The sequence below is a fragment of the Acanthochromis polyacanthus genome, chromosome 1 (assembly GCF_021347895.1).
Source record: "Acanthochromis polyacanthus isolate Apoly-LR-REF ecotype Palm Island chromosome 1, KAUST_Apoly_ChrSc, whole genome shotgun sequence".
Classification (NCBI taxonomy): Eukaryota; Metazoa; Chordata; class Actinopteri; family Pomacentridae; genus Acanthochromis; species Acanthochromis polyacanthus.
In genome coordinates this window covers 9,985,649-9,997,589 of record NC_067113.1, presented here as the reverse complement: position 1 = coordinate 9,997,589, position 11,941 = coordinate 9,985,649, and the positions used below count along the sequence as shown (strand labels likewise).

Here is an 11,941-nt window from a genome sequence, read left to right as displayed (position 1 = left end):
ATGAAGGTGAACATGCCTGAAAATGCACTGGGAGTGATTTATAGTTTCAGGACTACTGGAAGGTGATTCTTGTTTGACCACGCGGTATTTTAAAAGTCATTGTCCCTCAGCCTCAAGCTGAAAGTTTATCTGAAGACTAACCCTGCTAAAATCTTCACAATTTGTCAATAGGTTTACTTAAATGACTCGTTGAATATTTTGGAAATTACTGATTGCTTGTTGAAATTCAGATGACAGATTGATGAGCTAATTCAAAACCAGCCTACAGATCTACCTTGATAACTCATTCTATGTTCATTTGTGGAATGCATACCTGAAGTGGGGCTGCACAGTGTTCTAGTGGTTGGCACTTTTGCCTTGCAGCAAGAAGATCCCCGGTTCAAATCCCGGGGTGGGCCTGGGATCTTTCTGCATGGAGTTTCCATGTTCTCCCTGTGCATGCGTGGGTTTTCTCCGGGCACTCCGGCTTCCTTCCACACTCCAAAAATATGCTGAGGTTAATTGATCACTCTAAAGTTGTCCGTCGGTGTGAATGTGAGTGTGATTGTCTGTCTGTATATGTAGCCCTGTGACAGACTGGTGACCTGTCCAGGGTGTCCCCTGCCTTCACCCGAGTCAGCTGGGATAGGCTCCAGCACTCCCCGTGGCCCTAGTGAGGATAAAGCGGTGTATAGAGAATGGATGGATGGATACCTGAAGTGTAAAAAGAAAAGTGGAACAACATCATCATTTTTGACAAGAAATAATGCCACACATCACACCCTGCAACACAACAAAACAAATATGTATACATGTGTATTGGTTTGTTTCTGGGCTTTATGCTAACAAGAGCTAACTGTGGAGCAATTAAGAGGTCATGCCGCAACAATCAAACAAACATAATAACAAAGAAGCAAACATTAGAATAACACGCCTTTTCCACATCACCAAAGCTGATAGTTCAAGTTGCTGTATGTGTATTTTTGACCTAGCAGATTTAGTTATTTACCTATACGACCTATAATACACCCATAAAATAAACAAAATGCACGGTTGTTTTCATGTGACAAAGATGCATGAGTTTCAGTGATTCCAGCATCGAAGATTAAGAGTTGTAGAAGTCATTGGAGATTCAAGGCTGAGAGGATATACACGATCTTTATAAGTGTATGGAACCTTTAGTTCACAACTACAGGGGGTCCTCGGTTTATGACATCCTCGACCTACACCGTTTTGTCATTACGTCAGAACTACTTACATTGAGCAAGTTGCGAGCGGAGTGCATGAATATGTCATCACACAGAGTTAGAAGACGGCTTTGTTTACATTCGTCGGTTGTGCGCCACCTTGGATTGTGGTACATTCATAACATATGTTATCTTCTTGTATAGTGACTCATACATGTATGAAAGTTGTCGGTATTCATGAGTTTTCCAAAGAACTGATCGAAATGATGCATGAAATGGCTTTGTTTACATTTTCGCTGGAGTTCTGTCTAAGGCGAAAAACACCTTACGTCGATCTGTAGGAACGGAACTCCGACGTAAGTCAAGGACTCCCTGCATACATATTTACCATGCAGATAAGGCAATATCATCGATCTCTCCTCAAACATTCAGTAAAAAAAATGTTGATTAAGTTGTAAGCAGATACATTATCATTCCAAACAGGATGTATTATGCCTCATGTGAAAACATATGTGGCTATAAAAATCTGTTCTCTGTTTCCCTCCTGACAGACTGCCCAGCCTCCAAAACAACAACAATGCAGAATTCAAGGATGTCAACCTTAAACCATCCACAACAACAGATGAGACTACACACTCTGGCACAAACACTCCTGAACCCGTAGTCAAAGAAAAAACTGATTCTGAGGCCTCTGACTTTGATGAGACCTCTGCAGCTTCAGACATGTACAAAACAAAGTCACAAGCTGTGGAATCTGGAGTTAGGGGCCAAGGAACCAGCAAGACTATCCTGTCTAAACGAGGGGTTAAAGGAGCCACAGAAAGTCGGCATACCACTGGAAGTGAAACAAAGACACCATCCTATGTAGCCGGAGGGAAGGCCAAGAATGTCATCACAAAAGCAAAGGGCACCACAGAGGGCACAAAAGTGGAAATTTCCAGTGATATTCCATCACAAAGGGAACGTAGCAATGAAAAAGCAGTTTCTATGTTACCAACATTAAAAGACCAAAGCACCAGCAGTCCCACCAGTGTAGCAGGTTCAAAGTCTAAAATCCCCAAAAGGTCAACATCAGATGCAGAAGTGAAATCACCAGTGACTCCAGATAAAACATCACTTCCTGACGCCTCAGGGTCGACATTCACTTCCAAACTGCAAAAACAACCTCGAGCCAAAGAATCTTTGAAATCTCCAACCACCACAACCAAAGCTATCAGGAAACCAAGCTTTGAGGACGTTAAAGGAGGAAAATCTCTGTCTGGAAACATTTCTCCCTCAAAAACTACCTACAAGACGGAAACAAAGCTTAATAAGGATAAGGCAGAAAAGGACTCTCAGTCTTTCGAGTCTGTAAGCCTAGTAAATGGTGTGGAGAATGAGAATGAGGAAAGACGGGTTAAAACAGCACACAGGGAAAGCCTCGACATCAAAAAACAGCAGCAGAACCATCTGGAGAATAACACTCCTTTGGCATCAAAGAGCTCCTTGCCCATTTCATCTCCAGCAAGAAAGAAGAACGATGATATGACTCAAACAAGTGGCACCGCCTTTAGAAAAGTTTCATCTGGTCACACAGACTCAGACAGACCCAAAACAGTCCAGAAGCAGAGTCCAGAGCAGCAAGAAATAACTCCTGATGAGAGATCTGGTAGTGAGACACCACCTCCACTCCCCGAAAGCCCCAAGAAGGGTAAGAAAAGAATCTGTCACTTCTGTTACTGTTTTCGCTTTAACACAGTAATAATCAATCTCAGCTCTGTAGACTCAATTTAGTTTGAGGTTTAAAAGTGTTCATGAGTTTGTGAAATACTTTGAAATATATTTATTACTTAAAGGTTAGACTTTAAATGCTGCCAGCTGTGACAGGCAGAGCTTTACTGCATGTCAGTCCTCTGCTCTACTACCACACATTTACTGTCTCTCTCTAATGGGTCTATCAAAAACATAGACAAAATGCTAAAAAAAAATAAAAAATTCAAAAACCATTGATATCACTCCCATGTATGATAACATGGAGCTGCAGCTTGTAAATGCTCAGCTTCAATCAAAGGCTGCAAACAGTTGGAAAGTACTAATCTGACTCTGTCACACAACAGAATCCAGCGCTCTAAATCTCACCAGTTATATTTTTAGGGTCCGAGCACCGAATAGTGCAAAGACCCCATTGAAACCCATGGGTTTTTCATTATTTTTTGTCCGGCAAACAGTCTCAAATGTGAAGGTCTAAAAATACTCAAAAATACGTGAAAATTTGCACACGCATCAGAAAAATTTGATATTTTGGGGGACTTGCATAGGCATGGCCCTAAATGGCTCCATAGTGCCACCTGGAAAATTTCAAAGAGGAACTACGGACAGTATGTGTGAGCTACTGCTATTTTTGATAGTTTCCATCAACAAGGCAATAGTCTGAAATTCACACTAAGTCACAGTTCTACCCGGTGGACATGCTTGGATTCGCTGACCAGCAAGGATGTGAGGACCCAATCAACTCTGCTTGCAGCTTTAGTTGCCAGTATATCTTGTTTGCTATATCTGTCCAAAAAGTGGGCCTGACTGAGATATGTTCTCCCTATAAAATCAAAATGTTTACTTCTGATGTTGCAAGGGTTTAGATACAGATTAAATAAGATAAGCTATATTAATTAATGAGTTGACTAAGTAGGTGTTTTTACTGCCTTTAGGCAGTTTTTCAGCCTTTCATCCAGTTCTGTTGTGTTAAAGTTGTGTGTGTATGTGTTTCCAACAGGATCCCTGCCATCAACGAAAGGATCAAGACACCCTCCTAAAAGAAGCACAAGCCGTGATGACAGTGACAGTCCGACCTCTTGTGTCTCTCCACCTCCTGCCAAGCAAGAGAAAACTGTCTCATCAAAGCTTTCCAAACAGAATGATCCTGTCAAACAGCACCTCAAAAGTCCTGTAAAGCATTCAGCCGACACCTCAGGATCTGTGAGCAAACTTCCTACAAGAGGTCAGAGAAGCTTCAACAGAAGAAAACCCAGAGAACCTCAAAACTGCAAAGATGAAAATTCTGAGGACTTAAGTCAAAACACATCGACAAGGTTGACTGTCAAAGCATCTGAGAAAGTGGCAGCAGATCAGGTGAAAGACAGTGACAGCTTTGAATTCAAGTCTGTGTCTGCAGAGAAAGAAGAGCACATTATAAAACTCATAGATAAACAGACCAATACTGGAAAAATCAAGCTGAAAGAAAATGAGACAAAGGAATTATCGGAGGTCATCACAAATTTTACAACTGAGGAGATTTCAAAAATCCAGCCTTCACTGAAGACTGATGCAATTATTACAGAAATCACTCAGGTAAACGCTGCTACAGGTACAGGCCCAGGAACTGGAGTATCACCCAGCAGTGAGGTTGACAAAGCAATTCCATCTCAGTCACAAGCTACTGATATAAAAAAAGCTGAGACTGATGGAATACAGCATGACATCAAAAAAACTGAAGTTGAGATTCTACCTGAAAATGTGCCTCATGTTCAAAGTGACAAAACTGTACAAGGACAGAAAACTGTGATATCAGCAAAAACTTCTCCAGAAGGAAAGGACAAAGAGATTTTAGAGATGACCAAGCCCACAAGTAACATGAAACTGGATTTAGTAGAGGAGAAAGACACAAATTCTCCAGCAGTGGCTCAGGACACAATACCTGCTCATGAGGCTGTAACTGATATGTCAGCCAAACCTGTTGTGGGTGACAGCGTTCACTGTGACACAATGACCCAGTCTGAGCAGGAGGGTGCTGTGCCTGCAAGTATTTCCCTTACAGAAGTAACTACAGTCACCTCTCAGGAAAAAGAAGAAGAGATTACCAGAAACAGCCTTCCTGCTGAATTGGCCTCAAAAGACCAAGCTCCTGAACTGAAAGATTTACACTCAGACACTCTCACTGCTGTCTCAGTGCATGCTAACCAGGTCAACACCGAGCAGCAAAAGGAGTTACTGAAAGATCAAACCACAAAAGAAAAAGACGGATTGTCCCCTACATTAAGCACAGATTTGGTAAAAGACTTGGACGTAGAGGAGAAAAAAAGTAAAAACGAGGTTGGCAGGAAACCAGAAGAGGCTTTGGACATTCAAACAGAGACTGTGACTGTTTGTGAATTGCACAAGAATGTTGAAAATCGGTCAGACAAAGAGGCTCTTTTACTGGATCCACAATCTGAAAGAAAGGAGAAAGATTCAAAACCAAATGAAAAGCTTGGTGATGCAGCAGTGGAAACCAGTGACTCACAGAACAGTTGCAAAGTGGAGCTCAAGGGCAAAACCGTCGAGGGTGAAGCAGAGAAAGGCACTACAAATTCAGAGAGGCCATCTCAGCTATCATCACAGGAGAAACATTTACAGCCTGAGACCAAGGAAGAACCACAGACAGTAGTTACAAATGCCCTGGAAAAGACGAGTAGAAAGGCAGAGCAAGCAAGCAGTGCACTTCCAAAAACTACAGTTAGGGTGGTTGATACAAATCAGCAAGGTGAGATCCTTTTGAAAGAAAATGCAGAGAGTGGTCTTAAGAAAAAACAGGGAGCAAAGCAGCAGATGAAGGGATCAGTAGTAACAGAAAAACAGGTATCTAAACCACTTCTAGCCAAACAGGAGGAGGTCAGGGATGGCAACACACATGTGGATAACAAACATACTGATGATGTACAGGAAAAACTAACTCCAGAAATAATAACCTTAAACACAAAAATGTTGGATGTCAAAGGTGATAAAGAAAAGAAGAGTTTAACGAATGAGATTTCAAATGAGGCTGCTGAATCTGAAGTCAGCAACCAAGAAAACAAGAAGACCTTAACTGCTAGACCCCAGAATCCTGAGACACTGAAAGGCCCAGAGAAGAAAACAGGAAGCCATATTTTACAAACAGATACAACTCAAGACCTAAAAGCTGAAAGCACTGACGTTTTGAGTGGTGAAAGTACAAAAGAAGACACTGAAACAGAGGATTTATCACTTAAGAGCTTAGTGACTGAGATTGAAATTGTGACCACTAATAGTGAAGTTGGCATCCACAAAGACCAGAAGACCATACGTAATGAAGACCAAGATGAGGACATAACAAAACCACACAAACACTCAAAAGATAAATTAAAAGAGGAACCACAGACAATAACAACTAAAGATCAGGAGAAGACAACAGAGAAACCCAAAATGGATCCAGTTCTAGAGCAGACCTCTGGAAGTACTGCTACTGAAAGTAGCAACCAAAAAGCTGAATTTAGTATTTCATCAGAAGACAGTTTGGTGAACGAGACACAAACTGCAAATGCCAAAAGTGTAGTAAGCAACCAACAGGTCCAGGTGTCCCAAACTGTCACCTACCAAGATGGAAACATTACAAAACCAGAGAAAAGCAAATCAACAGACTCCAAATGTTCAAAGTCTGGCCTTAATCAGGAGCCAGAGACAGCACGAATAGAAGCTTCAGAGGAGGCAACAACAAGCCAAACTCAAGAACTTGAAGTCAAAAGCTCCAGAACTAATGGTGCTGAGGAAGATAAAGAAAAAACTGAAGTCAAGGTTACATCAATGCAGAGCTTGGTGGATGAGAACACTCAATCTGAAATTAGCACCCAAAAAGATCAAAAGACTTCAGCTGTTAAAGAAGAACTGGTGGTGATTAAGGAACCAGGAAAAACTACTGATCAGTCCACAGATAGCAAAGATCCTGATGCTAATCAGAAGACGCCAATTGTCAAAGAAGAACTGGTGGTGATTAAGGAACCAGGAAAAACCACTGATCAGTCCACAGATAGCAAAGATTCTGATGCTAAACAGAAGACCTCAATTGTGAAAGAAGAACTGGTGGTGATTAAGGAACCAGGAAAAAGCGCTGATCAGTCCACAGATCGCAAAGATCCTGATGCTAATCAGAAGACATCAATTGTGAAAGAAGAACTGGTAGTGACTAAGGAACCAGGAAAAACCACTGATCAGTCCACAGATCGCAAAGATCCTGATACTAACCAGAAGACGTCAATTGTGAAAGAAGAACTGGTGGTTGTTAAGGAACCAGGAAAAACCACTGATCAGTCCACAGATAGAAAAGATCCTGATGCTAACCAGAAAACGTCAATTGTGAAAGAAGAACTGGTGGTGGTTAAGGAACCAGGAAAAAGCACTGATCAGTCCACAGATAGCAAAGATCCTGATGCTAATCAGAAGACATCAATTGTGAAAGAAGAACTGGTAGTGATTAAGGAACCAGGAAAAAGCGCTGATCAGTCCACAGATAGCAAAGATCCTGATGCTAATCAGAAGACATCAATTGTGAAAGAAGAACTGGTGGTGATTAAGGAGACAGGGAAAACCACTGATCAGTCCACAGATTGCAAAGATCCTGATGCTAACCAGAAGACATCAATTGTGAAAGTTGTGAAAGAAGAACTGGTGGTGGTTAAGGAACCAGGAAATACCACTGATCAGTCAACAGATAGCAAAGATCCTGATGCTAACCAGAAGACCTCAATTGTGAAAGAAGAACTGGTGGTGATTAAGGAACCAGGAAAAAGCGCTGATCAGTCCACAGATAGCAAAGATCCTGATGCTAATCAGAAGACATCAATTGTGAAAGAAGAACTGGTAGTGATTAAGGAACCAGGAAAAACCACTGATCAGTCCACAGATAGCAAAGATCCTGACGCTAATCAGAAGACGCCAATTGTGAAAGAAGAACTGGTAGTGATTAAGGAACCAGGAAAAAGCACTGATCAGTCCACAGATAGCAAAGATCCTGACGCTAATCAGAAGACATCAATTGTGAAAGAAGAACTGGTAGTGATTAAGGAACCAGGAAAAAGCACTGATCAGTCCACAGATAGCAAAGATCCTGATGCTAATCAGAAGACGCCAATTGTGAAAGAAGAACTGGTAGTGATTAAGGAACCAGGAAAAAGCACTGATCAGTCCACAGATAGCAAAGATCCTGATGCTAATCAGAAGACGCCAATTGTGAAAGAAGAACTGGTAGTGATTAATGAACCAGGAAAAAGCACTGATCAGTCCACAGATAGCAAAGATCGTGATGCTAACCAGAAGACGTCAATTGTGAAAGAAGAACTGGTGGTGATTAAGGAACCAGGAAAAAGCACTGATCAGTCCACAGATAGCAAATATCCTGATGCTAATCAGAAGACATCAATTGTGAAAGAAGAACTGGTAGTGACTAAGGAACCAGGACAAACCACTGATCAGTCCACAGATAGCAAAGATCGTGATGCTAACCAGAAGACGTCAATTGTGAAAGAAGAACTGGTAGTGATTAATGAACCAGGAAAAAGCACTGATCAGTCCACAGATAGCAAAGATCATGATGCTAATCAGAAGACATCAATTGTGAAAGAAGAACTGGTAGTGATTAAGGAACCAGGACAAAGCACTGATCAGTCCACAGATAGCAAAGATCCTGATGCTAACCAGAAGACATCAATTGTGAAAGAACTGGTAGTGATTAAGGAACCAGGAAAAACCACTGATCAGTTCACAGATAGCAAAGATCCTGATGCTAATCAGAAGACATCAATTGTGAAAGAAAAACTGGTAGTGATTAAGGAACCAGGAAAAACCACTGATCAGTCCACAGATAGCAAAGATCCTGATGCTAACCAGAAGACATCAATTGTGACAGAAGAATTGGTGGTGGTTAAGGAACCAGGAAAAACCACTGATCAGTCCACAGATCGCAAAGATCCTGATACTAACCAGAAGACATCAATTGTGAAAGAAGAACTGGTGGTGATCAAGGAACCAGGAAAAAGCACTGATCAGTCCACAGATAGCAAATATCCTGGTGCTAATCAGAAGACATCAATTGTGAAAGAAGAACTGGTAGTGACTAAGGAACCAGGACAAACCACTGATCAGTCCACAGATAGCAAAGATCGTGATGCTAATCAGAAGACATCAATTGTGAAAGAAGAACTGGTAGTGATTAAGGAACCAGGAAAAAGCACTGATCAGTCCACAGATAGCAAAGATCCTGATGCTAACCAGAAGACATCAATTGTGAAAGAACTGGTAGTGATTAAGGAACCAGGAAAAAGCACTGATCAGTCCACAGATAGCAAAGATCCTGATGCTAATCAGAAGACATCAATTGTGAAAGAAAAACTGGTAGTGATCAAGGAACCAGGAAAAACCACTGATCAGTCCACAGATAGCAAAGATCCTGATGCTAACCAGAAGACATCAATTGTGACAGAAGAATTGGTGGTGGTTAAGGAACCAGGAAAAACCACTGATCAGTCCACAGATAGCAAAGATCCTGATGCTAATCAGAAGACGTCAATTGTGAAAGAAGAACTGGTGGTGATTAAGGAGACAGGGAAAACCACTGATCAGTCCACAGATTGCAAAGATCCTGATGCTAACCAGAAGACATCAATTGTGAAAGTTGTGAAAGAAGAACTGGTGGTGGTTAAGGAACCAGGAAATACCACTGATCAGTCAACAGATAGCAAAGATCCTGATGCTAACCAGAAGACCTCAATTGTGAAAGAAGAACTGGTGGTGATTAAGGAACCAGGACAAACCACTGATCAGTCAACAGATAGCAAAGATCCTGATGCTAACCAGAAGACGTCAATTGTGAAAGAAGAACTGGTGGTGATGAAGGAACCAGGAAAAACACTGATCAGTCCAAAGATCCTGAGGCTAACCAAGAACAAAAACAAACACTGTAGCAACAAAAGTTCCAGAAAATACAGACAAAGAGGCAAAAAATGCAGAAAAAGTAAGTGTGTCCACAGCTGAAAGAGCAGCTAGTAAGCTTGATGTGACACTGGATCAGAGAAACCGCATTAAAGAGGTTGTTGAAGTGGAAAATAAAATACAGAAGGAAGTGGATCAGCACCCAAAGGCCAAGCAAGAGTCAGAACTCATTTTGGTAAAAGATGTGTCGAGCAGAAAAGGTAGTGCAGACCAAAAACAAAAGCCCACTATTGTTTTAAATGAAATACCCATTAGTGCTCAGGATAATGATGAAGACAACAAAGAAAAAACAAAGACAGATGAGTCATCAGCAGTGACTTTGGCTACAGGCAACACTTTGAAACAGAGACTGCAGACTTCAAGAGAAGGACAAAAGCCTCCAAAGCCAACCCTTGATGACAGTTTGTCACTTTCTGCTTCTGAGAAATCATCAGCTCCACCTCAAAGTCTCCAGCTAAAGACAGAATCTCCATCAAGCTGGTTAGATGTAGAACATCGCCCTAAACGCAAGAAGGAACACAGGAGAAAAATGTATCCGTCAGCAAGTGAGGATAACACTTTGGAGCTTGATGACCTTAATGATTTTATCAGAAGCATTAAGGAGGGTGGAATTCCTTTCTCCCATCCTCCAAAAAGGCGCATTCGTAGAAAGTCCCCATCTCCACCTTTTGCCATGCCAGCCATCAAGGAGGACCATTTTGAGAAAACATTTGATCCTGAGAAATTCCAGTTCGGCTTAGGGAAAAATGACAAAAGTTCCATGGATCTTTCACCGGCTATGGTGCTTAAACAAAAAGCAGCCAATAGGGAAGGTCGGAGCCAAGACAAACGATCACAGGACAACTTGACTACAACAAGACACCAAATGACGACCCTTGATGAGGTAGAAGGAAAAAATGGAGTCAAAGAGGGGACAAACGCTGTAGCAGGAAAAGAAGAGGGACAGAACAATGGAGAAGAACCTGGGAAGCTGACGTCAAGACTTGAAAGAATGTCCATCCTCTCCAGCTTGATCAATTCCCCTCGTGCCCGCAGAAAGACTTCAGAGGAAACTAACATCGCCTCAAATAGCAAACATTCATCCGACCAGCAGCAGAACCTGCCTACACTTGGGAAGCTGGGAGTTACTAACTCACCTCTGCCTGACATTAAAGCTGATAATGGAGATGTGAAAGATATAGATCAAGGTTCATTTACAGGCGGTGGTATAGGTACAGTTAGTGAGTCAGCACTTAGCCCCTCCTCTGCTCCTCCTCCACCGTTGTTCTCAGAGATAAAGCTGCCTGATCACTTAGAGAAATACCTCAAGAAGAACAACAGGGAGTCAGAGACCTCCCAGGTCTCCACACAGATGACTGAAACTGACCTGACTTCAAAGAAACGTACAGCTATGGACCAGGCCTCAATAGCAGATGGACCTAATGTGGACAACAGCCTGAAGGGGCCTGCAGGGCTGCCTTCAGTCACCAACTACAGTCAGAAGATCTCTCGAAATGGACTTTCTACTAAAACAAAGGTAGGTAGTATGTAAAATAAGGAGCTTCTATAGGTCAGTTAGAATTCACTCATTACTAATAGTCTGTATGGATGATAATCCAAGCATGAATGGGGTTTACACTCCTAAGCATGCGTGAAGAACACTGGTATTTTCTAGTGTATTTCCATGGTGATGCGTCTTCCTTTCATTTGATGGTGTTGTCCAAGTCATGATTCATTTGCAAGTAGGGACAAGTGAAATAAATGTGTTCTCTGTCTGGAATCTAGTACAGGAAAACTTCACCGAGATCCAGTCATCAAAAAGAATGTCATGATAAGATATTTGCATCAACAGGCAAATAAAACAGACCCATGGAAAAAGATTTTTGCATGAACATTGTGCACATTATACATTAGATCTTCAGCACAAAATAAATCCCCCTCACTGGCCTGACATCATGAAAAGCAACAAAACTGACTCAGAATACATTGGGTTGGTATTCAGATAAAATGAGCTGAAGAGAAGACTTTTATCTTTTGTAGGAATATTAAAATATACAGAGAAG

General features: G+C 41.6%; 1 protein-coding gene across 2 annotated transcripts in view; it reads left to right on the top strand.

Annotated features, from left to right (window-relative positions):
* The window catches only part of crybg1a (crystallin beta-gamma domain containing 1a), a 61,073-nt gene that overhangs the window by 33,089 nt on the left and 16,043 nt on the right, over positions 1 to 11,941 (top strand). For both annotated transcript variants that reach the window (XR_007945488.1, XM_022194860.2), the window contains exons 4-5: positions 1,718 to 2,856; positions 3,916 to 11,415. Coding sequence is in view for 1 of the 2 variants with exons in the window: in XM_022194860.2 (XP_022050552.2) it covers positions 10,429 to 11,415 (987 nt within the window). In the remaining variant the exon portion in view is untranslated. The remainder of the gene's footprint in view (positions 1 to 1,717; positions 2,857 to 3,915; positions 11,416 to 11,941) is intronic.